Raw genomic sequence first — 19,459 nt, forward strand, 5'->3', positions numbered from 1 at the left:
CACGCCATTGCACTTCAGCCTGGGTGACAGAGTGAGACTACGTCGCAAAAAAAAAAAAAAAAAAAGAAAGAAAGAAAGAAAGAAAGAAAGAAAGAAAGAAAGAAAGAAAGAAAATGCATGTATTTCTCAGTATCTCCTACATGCAGTGGCCGTGACTGGGCACAAGGGGATGTGGCATTGTCTGAGTTTGCCCTTGCTCTTCTAGACCTCCCTTCTGCCTGGGGAGATGTGACAGAAGAGGTGAGCCAGCAGCACAGGAGGGATCAGAAACATTTTCCTTCTGCCTTTGGAGAACATCACATGGGTTGGGGGCAGCAGATTGATGTTCCTAATTATATTTGGCTCAAGCTGCTATTAAGTACTTGTCTCATTCTCAGAGCCCACAACAACGGCGGATGGCGGGAAAGGTGCCAAGAGGCATGCTGGGAGCTCAGGATGACAATCTGGGATTTGAAATCTCTGTAAGATATAAAAGTGGACAGACAAGTCACAGCCATGGGTGCAGGGTGACTGGTGTCCTTGAGTTGCCCTTTAAAGGTTTCCGATGGGGTCCTAGGGCTGGAAGGGCCCTGGAAAGGTCTTGAGCTCCATCCTTCTGGCTAGAGGCTGACCTGCCCAAGACAGCTGAGACAGGGAATCTGACTCTTCCAATGCTGGACAGCTCGCTGGTGGGAAATGCTTTCATGGGCCTAATTTAAATTTCCTCTGCTGCAGGTTAAAGGTATATTTTGCTTGATTTGTTCTTGGTGGCATTAAATATTTGCTAAGCTCCTACTATGTGCCCAGGGGTACACAGTGAGAGAAGGCATGCCTCTGTGCTCAGAGGCTCATGAAAATGAGACCAGACACTCAGAACTAAATGCAACAGGGAGAGCCATTGGGCTGGAGTTGTCAGGAGAGGTGGCAAGGAGGTGGTGCCGTGAGAGGTGGGATGCGTTTGAGTTAGTGCAGAAGAATAAGAGAGCATTCCTGGCAGGCAAGCAACGTGGGAAGATGCCTTAGGAAGGGTTTGGCACAGAGGAGACGCCTGAGGTCTGCAGCACATCTGCTACCCAAGAGATTTAGTAAGTCCCTGGAACTCCCCTGGGGAACGAATAGCTGCCTAGCTATGTCCTAAGACACCTGTGAAACTCAAATAAGGCAGCAAGTAGGAATGGACCCTGGAGTTCACGGATTCAAAGCACAATGCTGAGCTTGATTTAAGAAGACTTTCATTCAAGTCCTCGCTCTGTCACTGTGTGCTCTTGGGCAATTCCCTTCCCTTCTCTAAATCTGTTTACTCATCAGCAAAATGGGGACGGTAATTCTTTCCTCACACTGTTGCATTTAGGGCTCCCAAGAAAATGTGGTTAAAAATGGCAGGGCCGGGGGAGGTTGCTCATGCCTGTAATCCCAGCACTTTGGGAGGCCGAGACGGATGGATCACGAGGTCAGGAGTTCGAGACCAGCCTGGCCAATACGGTGAAACCCCGTCTCTAATAAACATAAAAAATTAGCCAGGCGTGGTAGCGCGTTCCTGTAGTCCCAGATCCTCGGGGGGCTGAGGCAGAAGAATCGCTTGAATCCAGGAGGCGGAGGTTGCAGTGAGCTGAGATCGCGCCACTGCACTCCAGCCTGGGCGACAGAGTGAGACTACTCCGGTCTCAAAAAAAAAAAAAAAAAAAAAAAAAAAAAAAAATTGCACAATGACCCACAAAGCACTTCCTGGAGGCTGGTTACTCTATTATTATTGCTCCAATCTAGACACTGGTCTCCTGGAAGGCAGGCATCCCATCTCCTCTCTGTTCCCCCAGCACTTTCACAGAGCAGGTGCTCATATATGACGTTGCCTTCGCTGTCCTGGTGAATTGCACCGGTAATTACGGTGGAGCAGGAAGCCAGCACTTCCGGGCTTGCCAGGCTGTCCTGCTTGGAGAACCCCTCTGCTTCCACCTCTGCTAACCCCTCCCCTCCACCCTCTCCGCGGTTCTGTATCTGCGGAAACCGGTTCTGCTCAGGTGCTTGGGAGGCAGACTCCTTTCTCAAGACTTGTGAGGTCACCTTCAGGTGACTGTCCCTCAAATCTCCGCAGCAGCTCCAGGACACACTGTGCCCCGAGTCAGGATTGGATCAGCGCACAGGACGCACCTGTGTTATCACTCCACGAGTAGAGCGGCACTCAGTGGTAGTGTAGACAGTCCTAGGGCAGGACAGCTTCTATAACAAGAGGTTCCTTAGGGAGCTAGCGGCCGAGTGGAAAGAGCGGGAGGAACGGCTCGGGCAGGCAGGTCCTGTGCTGTGGTCTAAGTCACTTCCCACGTCCGTCCCACTCTGATCGTCAGTTTCCTCCTCTGCAAAACTCACTAAGGTGGCCTTCGGGCAAGTCATCGCGGCGGGAATTAGATTCGAAAGAGTGCTTACACAAATCCGTCTGGCCACCCTGTGCCCCGGGCCAGCGCGAGGTGGGGGTGCGGGCAGGGCTCCCGGGCTTGCGGCTGCCACGCCCCTCCCAGCCCGCCGCGCCACACTCACGGCCCACGGGCCGACTTTGCGAGCCTCCAGGGGGCGAACCCGACCGCCTTCTTTGCCCGCGCAGCGCCTCGGCCGTCCAGCCTGTGACTTCACCAGCGTCCCCGGGCCAGCGGGGCACCCGAGAGCCCGGGGCGCCGCCCGTTCTCCCAGCAGGCAGGTGCCGGGAGCCAGCCTCGCCCAGCCGCGTGGCGTCCGCAGGCCCGAAGGGGTTAAGGCCGCGGACCCGGGCGCCCGTCCCGACTCCGGGAGCAGCGGTGCCCGGCGGCCGGCGATCGAGCGGGAGGCTCGGGGCACGGCCGCTGGCGGGCTGCGCTTCCTCCTCCTCCTCCCTCCGCCTCCTCCTTTGTAGCGAGTTCCCGGCCCCTCTTCCTCCCCCCGCCCCCCAGCCCGGGCCCTCTCCCTCTCTCCCTTTCTTCCTGCCTCGCCTTCCTGCGGCGAAGGAGGCTCATCTATTATAAATGCACATTCGGGGCTGACATCAGCGACGAGCGGCGGGCGAGCGCCGACGAGCGGTCCCTGCGCGCTGCCCGCCCGGAGCGCAGCCCCCAGGCTCGGCCGAGCCGCCGGCGGGGCGCGGGGAGCGAGCCGGGAGCTGCCGGACCCCCTTCCCGCCGCCGCCCCGGGCCGCCGCCGCCGCCCCCGCACGCCGCGCCCGCGCCCCCGCTCCGCCGCGGAGTTTCTGCATGACTGTCACAAAGGTAAGCGCCGCTCGCCCGCCGCGCCCGGGACCCGCGGGCGCCTGCAGCCCCCGGGCTAGGCTGCGGGGGGCGCGGGGGTGTGGGTGTGGGGAGGGGGCGCCGGTGCCGGGAAGGTGCGGCGCGCGCCTCTCTTGCTGCCGGATCCGCTCGAGTCACTCCGGCCCCCAAGGACTGCGGAGGCCAGGGGGAGGATGCCGCTCTGGCAGCCCCGGCGGTTTGGCCAACATCCCTCCGCGCCCGGCCCAACCCCGGGACTGCATTTTTAACCCTTGTTTGGGATGCTGCATTTTTAACCCCTGGAGAGCTGGGCTGGGCGGCTAGCGGTGTCCCTCCAGGGAGTGCGCGGCGGGAAGCGTCGCTGGCAGGGGCTGGTGCTGAGCAGTGGGTGTGGGGATGGGCCTGCCTCCCCGAGGAGGCCAGCGGGGGGAAACCCCACCCCACCTGCCAGCCTCTGCCGCCCATGCCGGGAGCGCTGGCTCCACTCCAAAGCCACTCTGTGCAGAAGGCGCTGCCCAGTCCCGGGAGCCGCTACCAGAGACAGGGCAGGTCCAGGTGGTTGGCTTGAAGATGTGGGGAGGGAATGTGACAGGGGAAGCAAAGGTGGGCATCTTGGCAGCCCCCATATTGGAGGATGATTGTTGGGCCTTGTCATAGGGGCCCACGTTTATTGGAGAGACTTCAGGGGCTTCCTAGTTGTAGGGAGGAAAGAGTTAAGAGGAAAGATGATGGGGCAGTGGAAAGTGCCAGGGTCAAGGGACCAGGGAGACCTGAGTTCAATCCCAGCTCTATCCCAAATCCCCTGGATGACCTTGGTCGGGGAGGGGTCCACTTTGGGCCTCAGTTTCTTCTTGTGTGCTGTGAGGGAGATAATATGGGTCCTGGGTCGTGACAGGCTGTTAAAGAACCAATAAAATCAAGGGTGTGAACCCACACTCTTCAGAGAGATCTGTCTGGGTACTGAGCTCACAGTCTGGCGGTGGCCTCGGGCTTGGCCGTCCATTCAAGGGCCAGACTCCACCCTTTCCAGCTGCCCAGCTGGGTCCCAGAATTGGGGAGCTGGAGGCCAAAGTGGGACCGGCAGCCCGCTTGTGGTCAGAGCAGTGGGGCCAGATGGAGGGTTGGGGTGCAAGTGATGGAGGTGGGGTGGTTTTGGCTCCTTCTGGTAAGCCAGGGCCTACCCTTGCCCTCCTGAGGTCTGCCCCAAGACTGAATGTTTGTGCGGATTCTTGGGCCCAACTCCAAACTTTGCCATTGGCCTTGGTTCTGGGACTTGGGAGCATTGTGAGAAGATGAACTTGAGGGTGCAGGGGCTTCCTCAGCTCTGGCTACTTCTGGCAGGGCTGTTGTGACCCACCTGGGGTAAGATGCTTAGGGTTTTGAAATGATGCAAATGCTATTCAGCTGGGAGGGATATTAAGGTTATTAATGTCAAAGATGCAAGCAGCCTGGGACAGAGGAGTAATGGATGGGCCCGGCTAGAGAGAGAAAGGGTGTGAGGTTTTAATAATAGCGCTGAGGATTAACTCAGCGCCTCCCCTGTGTCTCTTTTTGTGCACGAGCTCATGCAGCCTTCCTTCCCTGGAGGCCTGCAAGGAAGGTGTGTTCAGTTCTCTTTAACAGTGGAAGGAACTGAGGCTCAGAGAGGTGAAATGACTTGCCTGAGGTCACACAGCATGTATGTGGCAGAGCTGGGGTTTGCCCTCAAGTCTGTCTCAATCTATGGCCAGTGATCTTTGCACTGCTCTGCATCGTTGGGCATCCTGGCTACTGGGGGACTTCCATGGTAGAGGAGCACTGCTTGGAGACCTGAACCTTGAAGCAGGGATGGGACAGGGAGTCCATGAAAGTGGGTGCTTACCTGTTAAGCCCACTGGCAGGCCTAGCTTCTTGGTATCCAGTAACTATTCAACACTCCTCCACCCCCATACCCAGCCCCCAACAAACCCTCCATGTCGCTCACCTCCTGCTCTAACCAATGTGGCTTTGGCTTAAGCAAGCTCAGAGGATTAAATAAAATCCCCACCTTAACCCTATCTTCTCTCCCCTTGCTGGCCCTTCACAGACCAGCGTGTTCTTGTGGGGAACAGAGAGCAAGAGGGATGCAGGAAAGGCCCTGGGGACTGCCTTGCTGTCTACAAGCCCGCTGGTAGTAGCTCTTCCAGTACCATAGGGAAAGCCACCGTGCTCTGGAAGTCTGAAGGCCTGGCCCCTAGTCCTAAATTAGCCACCAACAGGCTGTGTGACCTTGGACCAGTCACTTCCATCCTTGGGCCTCTGTTTTTCTATTTGTCAAATGTAAGACTTGGTTCCAATGATCTCTAGGGCCTCTTCTGCTGAGCCTTGGTGCAGCTTCAGTTCTGGCAAGAAAGTCACCTCTGATGGAGATTGGGAGACTCTTTGTTCTCTGAGGGGTGGTCTGTTTACAAGACAGATATGAAGGAGAACCCTAAAGAGGGTGTGAGAGGTAGGATCGCTGCTGACACACTGGGAGCAGTAGGTAGGGGAGGAAATGGGTTCGAGAGTGAGCTCCCAGGGCAGTGTCTAGGGCTCTAGCCTTCTCTGCTGCTGCTTCTCCAGGCAGAGGGTCATGGCTGGGTCCCAACTTCCTGCCCCTTGGACGAATGCCTTAGTCCTTGTATCAGGTCCCCTCAGGGCAGAGTCCTCTGGGCCAGGGTTAGGTATGGACTGCAGGAGCTCTGAGCTCAGAGAGGCCTGGCAAGTGGAGAAGAGGAAAGCAGATGGCAAGTTGCTAGATCCTCAGTAGCACTTCTGTAGAGGAGGTGAGCCTGTTTTCCGTTTTCTGCCTCTCTTTCATACATCCCCTTGCCCCCTTAACCATGAGGCACAGCTGCTAAAGCTGCAGGCAAACCCTGTGGTTTCTGAAGGACTCCTGCCCTAACTAGCCTTAGGAACACAGAGCCCCAGAGAACTTCTAGCCCCGTGGCATTTCTCCTGGCTATGTTTTAAACTTTATTTGATTGTATGTAATTTAGTAAGTTACCTTAATTTCTTTATAGGATGAGAAAGAGAAGAAAGCCAGAAAAAGGGAAGAAAGAGTGGAGGGAAGGAAGGCTCTGATGCAGGGCCCTGAGCATGCACAGGAGGTCAAGGTGCTGCCTCCTCTCAGTCCAACGTGCTTCCTAGGGCAGCTCGGGGCGAGGGAGCCAAGGCTGCTTTCCCTGAGACAAGTAGCTCCAGCTGATTTTATTCTTCAGGTTCTTCTGACTGCTTTGTATAATTTTCTTGTTCTGTTCCATCTCAGTCATATACCAGACTAGCAGTGCTTCTCCAGTTCTAAATATCTGTTTCTACATTGCTATCAACTGGAAAAGCAGAGGACAAGGTACATTAATAGAGTCGTGTGTAAAGTACAAGTTAATGGGCTATAAGAAAACCTGTGAGCTGAAGTCTAGGCCCTTGCAACCCGCTTTGTACTGCTCAGAGGCCCTTTGGGGTGATTTCCTGGCTGCTGGCTGTGATGTGACCCAGAGGTGGGTCTTCCAGGTAAGGGAGGAGGTGGCTTATAGTGACCAGGCTCCCCTATTTTGAGGTGTGCTGTGTTAAGTTAGACGCTAGTGAGCTGAATGCTTTTTACCTTCCTGAGCCTGGCTCAGGGGGGTCAGCGGTCCAGGAGCAAAGTACCCTGAGCAGCACAATTGCCTGCTGCATCTTAGAAGGCCTTAGGAGAGGGAGTGTGGGAAAAGAGAAGACCTTTCATGCCAACATGCTCCTCCCTGCTAAGCAGATAGATTGTAGGTCCGTGGGCAGCACGATCAACTGTGCCCTGGCCCCTCTTTCTGCAGGCAGCCTTCCCTCTCCTGCCCCAGCTCCAGCAGGGCACAGCCTGCTGATAAGAGCCAGTGGCTCCTGCTGAATGTGAAAGGACTGAGGATGATGTTATCCTGCCCAGGTAATAGCAGGCCTGCATTTTCCAAAGATCATGTGTCTCTAGGGCCCCTACAGAATCACCCATAGGAGAATAAAATTTTGGAGCGGGCAAATCACCCAACCCTTTCCCCTGAGAAATGAGGGAACTGAGATGCTGGGAGCAGAAGTTGTGACTTGCCCAAAGTCATTCAGTAAGTTTGAGGCTGGAGGGGCTGGCACCTCGGTCCTGACTCATGGTCAGTGCTCTTTCCACCTGGCTGCCCTGGCAAGGGGTCCTGGGGCATTCTGAGCAGGCACAAATGTTTTGGCCCCACTCCACTTACCCCACTGCATCGCCCCTTCCTGTCCTGCTGGTGCCTGGATTTCCCTCTGTGGGACACCATCTGCCCTAGATGGAAAAAGCATTGCGGGAGTGGGAGGAGGGACAGGATGTGGGGCAGGGGAGCAAAGTCCATAGGAGCCTTGCTATACCTACAGTCAGATGGCGAGGGGGATTATGAGGCCCCTCTGCCTCCAGTTCCCTGACGCAGAATCTAGGTACCCAGGAGATACCTGAACCTCCAGACATTCTACATCCCAGCACCTCGTTCCTGTCTGGGTCTCCCTGGGAGAGGAAGTAAGAGAGCCAGCACCTCAGGAAGCCTTGGTGAAGAGGAAGCGGGGGTACCAGCACAGACCCAGCTCCCAGGTGGGAGCCCACTTGCGGGTGGGCAAGGGCTCTGCCTGCTCTGCCCACACACCCGTTATGCCTCCTCTCCCTTCCCGGCCTTCTTCCAGATATCCAGCATTCTCATGCTGGGAGGTGCGCGGCTAGCAGTCATTCGTTCATTTAGCCAGCACCCTCTGAGCACCTACTCTGGGCCAGGCCCTGTGTGAGGCATTAGGAAAACAGTGGCATTAGCCACAGTCCCTGGGATCCAGGACCTTAGAGGAGAAGGACATGGAAAGGCCAAAGCCTTGAGTTCAGAGTCTCGAGGTCCAGTGGGCACGAGCCAGGAGACCTCTTGCCTTGCCTGCATACTGTAAGTGCCTAATGAATGCAGGCTCTTTCCTTCCTTACTATCTCTCCCTCTAGGCAATGAAGCTCACTTTCCAGAAAAGCGCTGTCAGGTGCTTTCTTCTGGACTGTGCCCAGAGGCCCTGTGTTCCCCTCCCCCGAGGCACTGCCACCTTGACACCTATGGCAGTTCTTAGAGGAAGCTGGGAAGGGTGTGAGGCTCTCCAGGGCTCCCAGAATCACCCCACACTGGCCAGCCCTGTGAGGTTGGCACACACTTGAGTTTGGCTGGTTGGGAGTGTGGGCGCTGGCTGGGCCAATGTCCTGGCAGCTCAGGGATGGAGTGAGTTTTTCCACTTCTCTCCCAGGCCAGCTAGCTGAAGCAGACACAGCCTCCGCCAGGGCCAGGGCTGGTGGAGTCTCGGCTCCTGGCACCCGGGCAGCCCTGACTCTGATTTGGATATGCCTGGCCACAGAGCTTATCTGGTGTCCAGGAGATGAGAACGTGTGCAGATTCTCTCTGCGCCCAGCCCTGTCTCCTTTCCTCTTTTCCTGATCAGCCCCATTGGGTTCCCATTCCTTCCCCTGTAGGCCCTGTAGGCTCAGGCCCAGGGTCCTGGAGCACCCTGCAGCCTGGGGAGCTTGGGGCAGCTGGCATGGGGCAGGCCTTGCCAGGGAAGGACAGATGCAAATCCAGTGGCTTCCACATGAAAAGTAGCTGTTTAGAATGAGCCTCTCCTTTGTGGGCCTGGAGTGCGGGACCAGCTGCTAAGGAGGCACAAGTGGGGTGGGGGTGGGGAATGGGGGAGAAGCCACCACCGCCCTTCCTCATCCCTCCTTTTTGCCCCCGCAGAGGCCCCTGGAGGGACTTTGTAATTGGTTTCTGGCTGGCAACCTCCTTCCAATTAATTAATGTAGCGATGGGAGGCTCCCAGGTTTGCTCAGGCTGTCTTTCGTACAGAATACATACATGGGTTACTTCCCTGAATCCCATCAGCTCTGTCATGGTGGGGACGGTCCCCTCTATTTAGGGACGGATAAACAGAGTGTCTGAGTGGAGAGATGACCACACCCTGGTCCCAGAGCTAATGTGGGTCAGAGGCGGGATGCACGCCCAGATCTTCTGGCTTTGAGCCAGAACCTTTTCAATCCGATCACATAATGGTCCACAACCCATGAAGATTAATCACCATCATCATGATAATAACAGTTATTAAGCAGGCGTTGGGCACGCATGATCGCATTTACTCTGTACAACCATGGGGTAGATTCTATTATCCATCCCATTTTCTAGAGGAGGAGAGTGAGGCTTAGTGAGAGTAGGTGAACTGCTCAAGGTCACAGGTTGAATGAATGGGTGGGGAGCAGGGATTTGTACCTGGGCTGTCTGACTCCAGAGAACACTTTCATCTCACTTCCAGGCCTTTGGTCCTGGGGCATGATCGTACTCTGCTTCCACTCCCCACCAACCCCCCACCTACAACACAGTGGGCTATTGTCTGTTGTGTTTGTGGCCCTGCCACTGAGGATGTGCAGGACAAATGCTGGTTGCCTTGAGGGTGATGCCCATGGTTGTGTCCTGCTTAGATTTGCCTGTGGTCTTTACTGGAGCTAGGAGTCATGTAAATGATTCGGGGAAGGGTGCTGGGGGAGGAGGGTGTCCTATACATGGTGTTTGACATCAGATTGGGCTGCTTGGGTAGGGCATTCAGCCGAGGGCAGAACAAAGTATGACAGAGGCAGAGCCGCCTTCTCCATTTCCATGAGGCTAACTTGGTTCAGAGAACGCAGGTCCCTGGTCCAGGCCTGCAGCCCTTACGAAGCAGCCTTTTCTCGAGTTAGCCCCTGATGATTTGGGGTTCCACTGGCTAGGAATGCTGGCTTTGAAGTCAAACACATGGCAGTCTGTCATTTACTTGCTGTGTATTCTTGGGCAAGTTGCCTCACCTCTCTGAACATCTGTTTCCTCATCCATTCATTGGGATTGATAATAGTAACAATCCTTTACTATTAAGGATTGTTATTAAGATAAAGTGAGCCGATCCATGTGAAGCACTTACCATATGCCTGACATGTAGTGTTAGCTGTTATTCTCAGGAAGACAGAAAATTAATGAGTGTCCTGGGGCTTATGAAATGAGCAGTACAGGGAACTCTGGGAATAGCAGGGGACCTGACCTAGTCAGAGGGATCAGGAAGTGACTTTAAGTTGAGTCATGAAGGATGAGTAGGAGGTAGCAGGTGAAAGGAGGGGAGCTGAGGAGGGAGCAACAGGCCGGGGATGAATGGGCAAACGTCGGGAGTCAAAAGCCACGGACCTTGATCACTTCCTGCATGCTGGACATTGATGAGAGCATGGTACAAGTATCCACTCATTTCATCCTCAGAGTGACATCATGGCATAGGTTACTGTTATCATCCCTGCTTTACAGATAAGGACACAGGCACAGAGAAGCTAAGTCACCTGTAAAAGGTGGCCCAGTGAGGCAGGATGAGGCTGGTCCAGACCTGGACCTCCGGATTCTGGCCTCTTTCCTTCCCCCTGCCTGCTGCTTGGTGATAGGGAGGGTGGCCTGACCCTGGCTGCTTCTAAAACTGACCCAGGCAAGGGGGTGTGGAAGTGCCAAGTTCAGTTGCCTACCCCGATGCCTCACGGAGCCTCCTTGGGCTGTGTAAAGAGGCCAGAGGCCCTCCTGGCTCTCAGGCAGGAGGGAGAAGTCATTTATTTTTCCAAAAGGAAACTTTGCTCTGGCAGGAAATTTTCCACCTTATATTTTTAGTGGGCTCAATTATGACCATTTTTGTTCTTTAAATCTTTCTTATTATCTATATTGGGCCTTGGTCTTTAAAGTCAAACTATAGGGAGATATGTACACACACACACACACACACACACATTTTTTTCTAAAGTGTTAAAAGTCCACACCAATAGTCCCAGCTACTCAGGAGGCTGAGGCAGGAGATCATCCTGGGCAACGTAGTGAGACCCCATCTCTAAAACAAACAAACAAACAAAACCCCCTAAGCGTCTGCAGTTTGGTGTCTGCTCTGTCCGAGCTCAGAGAAGGTGGATGTTTTACATGGTGTTCATGCCACAGGCTTAAACTTACTGTCCCCTGTATGAGATAAGTGTCAACACCCCTTGGAGGCTCTGGCTGCCCGGAGCGGTGGTGTGTGGAGGCTCACCCTGGGTAGGTGCTCATGCTAATTGCTGGGAAGCCTCCATGATCAGTATTTAACTCCGGAGATGTCTGAGGTCATCTGGGCCAGCACTCTGCCTGTACGGCACTCTACACTTTTTAGGAATATCACAATGATTCCTAATTTTAATTTAGATTCGTTTAAGAAATACCAATTTAATAGTAGTCAGTTCTCAGCCTTTCACCAGGTGCTAGGCCCCTGCTTTCAAGGGACCAACAGACAATAACAATAACAATAATAATAGAAGCGGCTAACCCTTCCAGAGCACTTAGTTTATGCCAAGCATATACAATATGTTTTATATGTATTAATTCATTTAAGCTTCATGACAGCCTATGAAGTCTGTGCTATTATCATCCCCCTTTCTATGGTTGCAGAAATGGAGGTCCAGGGAAGGAAGGGAGGTAACTTTTACAGTGTTCCCACAGCCAGTCAGGGACTCAGCCTGCCTCGCAGGCCTTCTGTCTTGCCACTTTGTCAGGCTGGTGGGAATGACCCGGAAATATGTGGTCCAGAGCATGGGACCTGGAGGCAGAAGACCCAGGCCTCGCTCTTGCCTCTGCTCCTTACTGTGTGACCTTGGGCTAGTCCCTGGATGTCTCTGAGCGTCTGTGAAAATGGAGTTAGTAGTCTATCTCTGTAGGGTGCTCTAATATTTAAGTAACATGGAAAGATGTAAATAAGGCGCTTTGTAGATGTCATGGCAGGAAATGGTTTATTGTGATGTCTAATCTGTGCCCCTTCCTTTCCTCTTCCTCACCAGTATTTCAAGGCCCTCAGATTTAGGCAGTTCCTTCCAATAGCTAGCCCACTTCTCCCCTGCTGTAGTCTTTATTTCAGAATTGATTCATACTCTGTGGGTGGAAGAGAAAAGTTCATCTCTTCCAAACAGCCTCTATCTGTTTTTACTCTGTCAGGCTAGTTTGGTGCAGATGAAAAGTTGCTTTTCTCTCTTCCTGTTCTGTCTATTTTGGCTGTTTTTAATATGCTTGGGACAAATAATCTGGCTATAAAAATGTGGTGTCCTGCTTTCATTTGAAAAGTGAGCCAAATAAAGCATCCAAACCTTGATCTGTATTATCCCGGCTCTCTGTAGATCAGAGCTCCCTGTGGAAGGCGAGGGAAGGTGGGTCCCAGAGCACAGTCCTACCTGGGTCCCTGGGCAGAGAGACCAGGTTCCCACTGTCAAATGACCTTGATCTTTGCTCCAGATACCTCCCGATGCCCCCAGGGCTCAGACCTGCTTTTCCTTTAGGTTTATGGAAAGGAATAGCCTCTACTAGCTTGAGGCATTTGCAGCAAATCATTTAAACACCTTGAGTTTGATTTCAGAACTAACAGTTTTATAATCTGGAATCTGGTAGAATCCAGGACGTGGAACGGCTGATGGAAAGAAAGGTGTTGGTGGAAGGGGACAAAGGGATTTAATTCCTGAGGATTTTTATTTAACTCCTGAAGAAATTGCTGGTTATGCCTGCCCTGCTGACCTCCAGGTGATGAAAGACCAGCTTGCAGAAATGCATGGGGAAATTTGGGATTCCGAGAAATTTGGAATTCTGGGAAAGGGGATTTCTGCATACCTGAGTGGCCAACTGATAACTTTATCATCACAAATCTTTCTTCTAGAGACCCTGAGTCTGCCTTCCTGCCTTACTCATTAAAAGATCTGGGAACAAACTCAAGTTATTATGGATTGAGGCTGTTTCAGGGCTTGAGCTGTTCTGTTAAACTGACCTTTTCAGGGTTCGGATCCACATTAATTTCTCAATCCTTGGAGTTCCTGTAGCATGTGATCCCTGGTATACCAGCCAGCAGGTAAAGGCCTAATGTGCCTTGTTGTTTGCTGATTATCTTATGAGCATGATCTTTGGCTCCCTAACTTGTGAGCTTGCTGAAGCTAGAGATTAGGTCTGATTCTTTTTAGTAGCTTTCACAGCATTCATCAAAGGGCTATGCATGCCAGTTAGAGTGTGTTGTGGATTTTTCGAATACCAGGTATAGACATAGAAGATTTGGCAGGATTTGGAGCAAACCTAAAACATTCCCTGTTGCTGCTTGGACAAAATCTCTGCTGTTAGGGATCTGTGGACCGCTACAGCCAGAAGGGACTTTAAAGATGTACAGTAGAAACCCCCATTTTGCAGAGGAGAAAACTAAAGCCCTAGAAAGTTTTCCCAAGGGGGTATAGGAAAGATGTGGCTGAGTGGGAACTGGGGCTCCCCCAAGTTACTGCTCAGGTTGGGTTTTCCAATTCTGTGGGTTTTTTTCTAGGCTTCTAGTAGTTGCCCGATGTTGGCAGGCCAAGGACTGATTCAAAAGTGGGGAATGGGAGAAAGTTCCAGAAAGGAGACTTTGAGAACTTAACCTAGATGGGAGGAGGCACCTGGTTGGAGAGACTTGGCTCCCCAAGTGACCAACTAGGAGCGCCCTGACCAGAGGCCTGGTTTGGCAGTGGCAGAGGCAGAGGGAGCAACTTCGGAGCCCTTTCTGCTCAACCATCAGGCTGCGGCTGCCCAGGCCTGGCAGTGCATGCCCTATATGCCTGGCTGCCCCCCTGGCCTCCACAGTGGCCCGTGACCCCCGGCTCTCCCTCCTGGAAGCTGGCCGTCCTGGCACACTGGGCTGCCAGCAATCTTTCCCTCCTTTGTTTCTCTGAAACCATGAGAAGGGCCGCTGAGTTGGGAGCCTGGGTTGCTAAGAGCTTTCCTCAGGCCAGACCATATCACCAGCTTGAGAAGTCTCCTGGCCAAGATTTCCCTGGAACTCTGGCTCAGAGGGAGGGAGAGTGGGTGGAGGGAAGGGGAGAGGGTACTCAGGAGCCACAAACAAAGCTGCCCCTCTGCACCACCGCCCCCCTCTCCCAGGACCAGAGTGTAGGAGCAACCTGGGAGCCACAAACTCAGTGGGCCTTTGCTTTTTGAAGAGCCCTGGGAACAATGGAACAACAAAGCTCTTCGGAGGCTGGCCCCCCATGCCCAGCCCTCCACTTCTGTTCTCTCAGGTACCCCCATAACTCTGCTGTTACCCCCACTTTTCAGAGGGGGAGACAGCCTCCGAGAGGATGGCCTGCCCTGCTTCACACAGCAGGAAGGGGCAAACTGGGCCATAACCCGCTGGCTGCACCGCCCCATGCACAAGCAGGAGCTGCAGGCCAGCTGGCCTGGCAGTGGATGGCCGAGGGTGCTGCCGGGCCGCTGGTTTAGAAGGTCCTCCCCTACCACTTCGCTTAGAACCCACTATAGAATTCCCTTCCTTTGGGTCTTTTAGGTGTTCTTAAAAATACAAGTCCCCCTGAGGGGGTAATAATGCCCTAAGTGGTTGTCATTGACTGTACCGAGCCTGCTGGGAGGAAAACACTAGAGTAGGTGCAGGAGGGGTTCCTGAGAGGCAAATGAGGCAGGAGGGAGAGCTGGTTACTGTAAGTGAGCCAGTTTTGCCAGGGAAGTGAGTGTGGAGAGGAGAGGACAGCCAAGCTTATTCTGTGTTCCTCTCCACCCTGGCTGCCCTGTTCTCCTATGCAGGGCCGCCTTCCCCATCCCTACCCTTGTGCAAATAAAACGAGGACTGAGATTTATTAAAAAAAAATTTGCTGAGCCCTGTGTGCCAGGCCCTAAGCGGCACTGAGGGTGCAGGGATGAACCAAAGCAGTCTCTGTCTCCAGGGGGATCCTGGTCTGTGGGGGGACACAGGCCACTCAGAAGGACACATGGCTGCAGGGATGTTGGGGAAGGGAGGCTGATGGGTGGAGGCGTGGAACGGCAGTGACAGGGACACGTGCACAGAACTGTGAAACTATGAGAGACGTGGCTGGGCAGGCCAAGGAAGCTCTCTGGAAGGAGAGATCTTCCCGCAGTCTTCCAGCATGAGTAGGCAGAGGCAGATGAAGAGGCAGGAAAGGCATTCCAGGTTGAGCGGGCAGCGTGAACAAAGGAATGGAAGGGGAAACATGTTTGGCTTATTCTAGGAGAGAACCAGTTGGGTGCTGCTGGGCTGGAAATGGAGGGGCTGTATGTGGCTGGACAGGCAGGCAGGGGCCATGGGGAGCTTTGGATGCCAAGCCAAGAAGCTTGAGCTTCATTGTGTGGTGTTGCTGGGAGTCCTAGAGGGGCTTTAAGCAAAGGAGTGATGTGATCCCATTCACACTTTAGGTGGTCTGCCCCTACCCACATTGCCCTAGAGGCAGAGAGGTAAGTGGACATTCTCAAAGCCTATGTGCAATGAGGCGGGGAAGGGGTTTCTGAGCCCCTAGCCCAGACCTCCTGAAGGTCTCTCCCTGTGCCTGGGAGCTGAGTGTCACATATGCCCCACCCCATACCCTAAGATGGGAGTCCTGGCCTGGACCACTCCATGGTATGGGCCTTTCCCATCTGCCTGGGCTGCCAGATGGTTCGATCTAAGGGTTGAAAACATAGGAGGGGGCAGAGGACCAGAAGTTTCCTTCTAGGAAAACGTGGTTATAGCATGGCGAGAAGAGCACTGGAATGGGATTTCAGGAGCTCCTGCCTAAACCCTAGCCCTGACCCTCCCTGGCTGTGTGATCTTGGGTTGGTCACTTCCTCCTCTGGTTGGGGACTGCCTCACCTGGTTTGAGGCTGGGTGCAGAAGTGAGCTTCTGGATGGGAGTTTATGCCCTGATGCTGCCCAGCCTTGGGCCCTGTTTTACCCTCTTCCCTTCCCCGGTGTCCCCAGACTCTGCAGCCAGTGTGTCTCCTTCTGCGCCGTGTCCTCCAACCACACATCCACTCCAGACTGCCAAGAGTTGTGACAAGTTCATGAGACTTGGAGGTTAAGGACTAGAGTTTGAGTCCTGCCAGCTTGCTTGCTTGGAGGAAGTCTCAACCTTTGTGTTCATTGTCATACATGTGGTGTAAATTCCAGCCCTTAGCACACATAAGGGAATTTTCTGAGTCAGCGTCTTTCATGTCTCTTGGATATACCCCACCTGTGCTTGTTCTGTCTATTTCATTGGGAGAGCCCTCATCTGATGGAATTCTATATCCAGTTTTTAGTGGTTACCTGGGGTGGGGATAGGGGTAGAGTATTAACTGAGATAGGGTATGAGAGAAACTTCTGGAGTGATGGTGGTTACATGAATGCATACATGTATAAAAATCTGTCAAGGCAAACACTTAAGATTTGTGCACTGTAGGCATGTTATATATATTTTACATCTCAATTAAAAATAAATAAATGAAAAAAGATTCTTCCCAGCTTTCTGGTTCAAGTCCCACCTCTCTGCATCTATTCATATATTCATTCACTCTATAAATATTTGTTTGTGCTCCAGCCAGCCCAGGCATACAGAGATGGAGAGGCTGGTCTGTGTACTGTACAGTATGTACGGAATGTACAGTATTCTGGTCTGTATACTGTCATGGGAGCTCAGAAGCACAGAACCTTCAGGGCTCATGGGGATATTGACCATGGAGGTGGTTCTCAACCCCGGCTGCAAATCACCTGGTGAGGTTTAAATGCCTGTTTCCAGGGCCAGCTTCATGTATGTTTTAGTCCATTTTCTGCTTCTGTAACAGAATACCACAGACTGGGTAGTTTATAAAGAACAGAAGTTTATTTGGCTCATGGTTCTAGAGACTAAGAAGTCCAAGAGCATGGCACCAGCATCTGATGAGGGTCATCCCATGGCAGAGGCATCACGTCATAGTGAGTGTGTGAGACAGAGAGAGGAAATTGGGCCAAACTCATTCTTTTATCAGGAGCCCACTCCCAGGATAATCACATTAATTAATTTGTGAGGGCAGAGCTCTCATGACTTAATCCCCTCTTAAAGGCCCCATCTCTTAATACTGTTACATTGGCAATTAAACTTCAACATGAGTTTTGGCAGAGACATTCAAACCATAGCCATGGGTGTATGACCTGTTCAACATTTGGTTTAATGTTCTGTTGTCACTGTCTTGAAATTCTTAAAAACTTTTGAAAAAGGGGACCTGCAAATGAAATAGTTGGTCCTCCCTGTCCTCCTTCCCCCAGAACAATAGAATCAGAATCTCTGAGAGGTGGGATCCAGGCATTCACATTTCTTAAAAGCTGAGCTTCCATTCTCTAGCAGCCAGGTCTGGATGTAGCCCTACTCCTAGACACTTGCTGAAACACAATCTGGAGCCTCGTTCTCTAGACACTTGTGACTGAGCTGGAACAATAAGACTTCACACATGAGAGTGTCACAAGAGCAATTCCTGGGCAACAGTGTTAGAAAGCTACAAGGGAGCTCAGAGAGGAGGGGAAGAAGACCCTCTCTGGGTTTGTTTTTTTTTTTTTGCAACTCTGAAAAGAGCTATCAGTCCAGTTTGTCTGCCCCTTGATAGTATTTCCAGAAGCGGATGAGCTGTGAAGTGAGTTTGCTCTGAGGTGGCGAAGTGGGTGTAGGACGCATTGCACCATGCAAAGGTCCCATTGTGGGGTGGGAAGGTCAAGGAAGGCTTCATGGAGGAGGTGGCACATGAGCCATCCTGACCTGAGAAGGGCGAGAGAAGAGAAGAGAAGAGGAGAAAAGGCAAAAGGACAAATGCATTTAAGAAGGGGAAGGGCTCATTTGGGGGAAAGGGAGGAACTAGGCTAACTGGAGTATGACTTGAGCAGAGAGAGATGTGGTTGGGTGGCACAGGAAATGATAGTTTGAAGTCAGAATCCTGTCAGCAATGGGGAGCTGTTGAATGTTCTGGATCCAAGAATAATGTGCTCCATAAATGTCTGAACGAATAAACAAAAGGGGTGTTTGGGGGAGACATAAAGGGGATTGGCCCTCTAAATCGCTGAGGTTTGCAGCCAGAACTCTGGTCCACCTGGCATGGAAGGCTCTGCACCCTCTTCCCCATAGGTGGTGCCTGTCTGTGCAGGAACCTGGTGTCCCCTGCAGTATGGTCCAGGGGCAGCAGTGACTGAAGCATCCCCAAGAATAGCAGACATGGAACAGACCATTTCCTCCCATTTCTAGGAACAGCAAGCTGTGGGTGGATGGGTAGGTGGAGGCGCTTTTGGTACAAGCTGAGCTGTGCTCTCCAGCTCTCACCAGGTTCCCCAGCCCAGGTGAGCAGCCCTGGCAGGAAGGTGCTATCTTGTATCTCCCATGGCCTGGTGGACACTAATTCCTTGGGCAGGGTGGTCCCTGCTTGGAATAGAGGAGCCCCGATTTCTGAATAACCAGCAGCAGATCAAAAGCAGTTCTGTTTGTTTCTGTCTCCTGAAATATTTATGCAGGAATATGAGAAAGGGGCTCTGTTTATTGAACTCATCCTCCAGGGCAGAAGCCGTGGGGAAAGAGCCACTTCCCATGTCTGCGAGCCAATGAGCAGAGATGGAATTTCTTTGGGTTTGAAGTGAGACAGAGCCTGTGTGCTTGCAGAAGGAAGTGGGGTGGGATTCCTGGAGAGGACAGAAAGCCCTCTCAACCTCTTGCCTCCAGTCCCAGGAAAGCTTTTCAGCACACACTTTCCTGGCGAATCCAAATAATAACAATTGAAATCTCAGCCTTGGTTCTACTCTGGGCTTTGCCTCTATCATGCTGTGTGACCTTAGGCAAGTTGTTAACCTCTCTGGATTGTTTTTTTCCAATTCTGAAAAGAGTGAACTATCAGTCCAGTTCTAGCTGTCCGTGCAGTTCTAGCTATCAGTCCAGTTCTGTCTGCCCCTTGATAGTATTTTAAGAGTCAGTTGAGTTGTGCAGTGAAGTGGATTTAGGAAGCATTGTACCATGCAAAGTCCCAACTCTGCAGCATTCGAGGCCAGAGAACTGGCTGAGTGGCCAGCCAAGTGGCAGCCTCAGCTGTGACTTGTGGGGTCAGGCCAGAGAGAGTACTCTCTTGAGCTGGACCCTACCCTGCCTCAGGTTGGGACAAAGGGGCCCCCTCCCTCTTTCCTCCTCCAGCTAAGCCCTGCTGTCCTGTGTCCCTGAGAACACTGGCAGGATTTCCTCCCAGGAAGGGGGACATGGATGTCCAGTTTACATCCCTGGGAGTTGCAGACACCAGAGAAGCAAGGCAGCACTTCCCCATGACAGTGGGATACGCCTTGTCGTCAGATATAGAAGCCTGTGGCTCCAGGCCCTGAGCATGCAGCAGGGCTCAGATATCCGCTGTCCTCCTTTAGGGGACTGGGACCCCCTTCCCTCAGTTCAGCCCCTTGGGCAGGGCTTCAGGGGCTTCTCC

General features: G+C 52.8%; 1 protein-coding gene across 1 annotated transcript in view; it reads left to right on the forward strand.

Moving 5' to 3' along the window:
• Window positions 1-2,923: 2,923 nt before the first annotated feature.
• CORO2B (coronin 2B) overlaps window positions 2,924-19,459 on the forward strand; it is a 148,623-nt gene continuing 132,087 nt past the window's right edge. Inside the window, exon 1 of the mRNA XM_009429434.5 lies at window positions 2,924-3,209. Coding sequence (XP_009427709.2) covers window positions 3,195-3,209 — 15 coding nt within the window. The 5' untranslated portion in view covers window positions 2,924-3,194. The remainder of the gene's footprint in view (window positions 3,210-19,459) is intronic.

Source organism: Pan troglodytes, chromosome 16, assembly GCF_028858775.2.
Source record: "Pan troglodytes isolate AG18354 chromosome 16, NHGRI_mPanTro3-v2.0_pri, whole genome shotgun sequence".
In the NCBI taxonomy this organism is placed as follows: Eukaryota; Metazoa; Chordata; class Mammalia; order Primates; family Hominidae; genus Pan; species Pan troglodytes.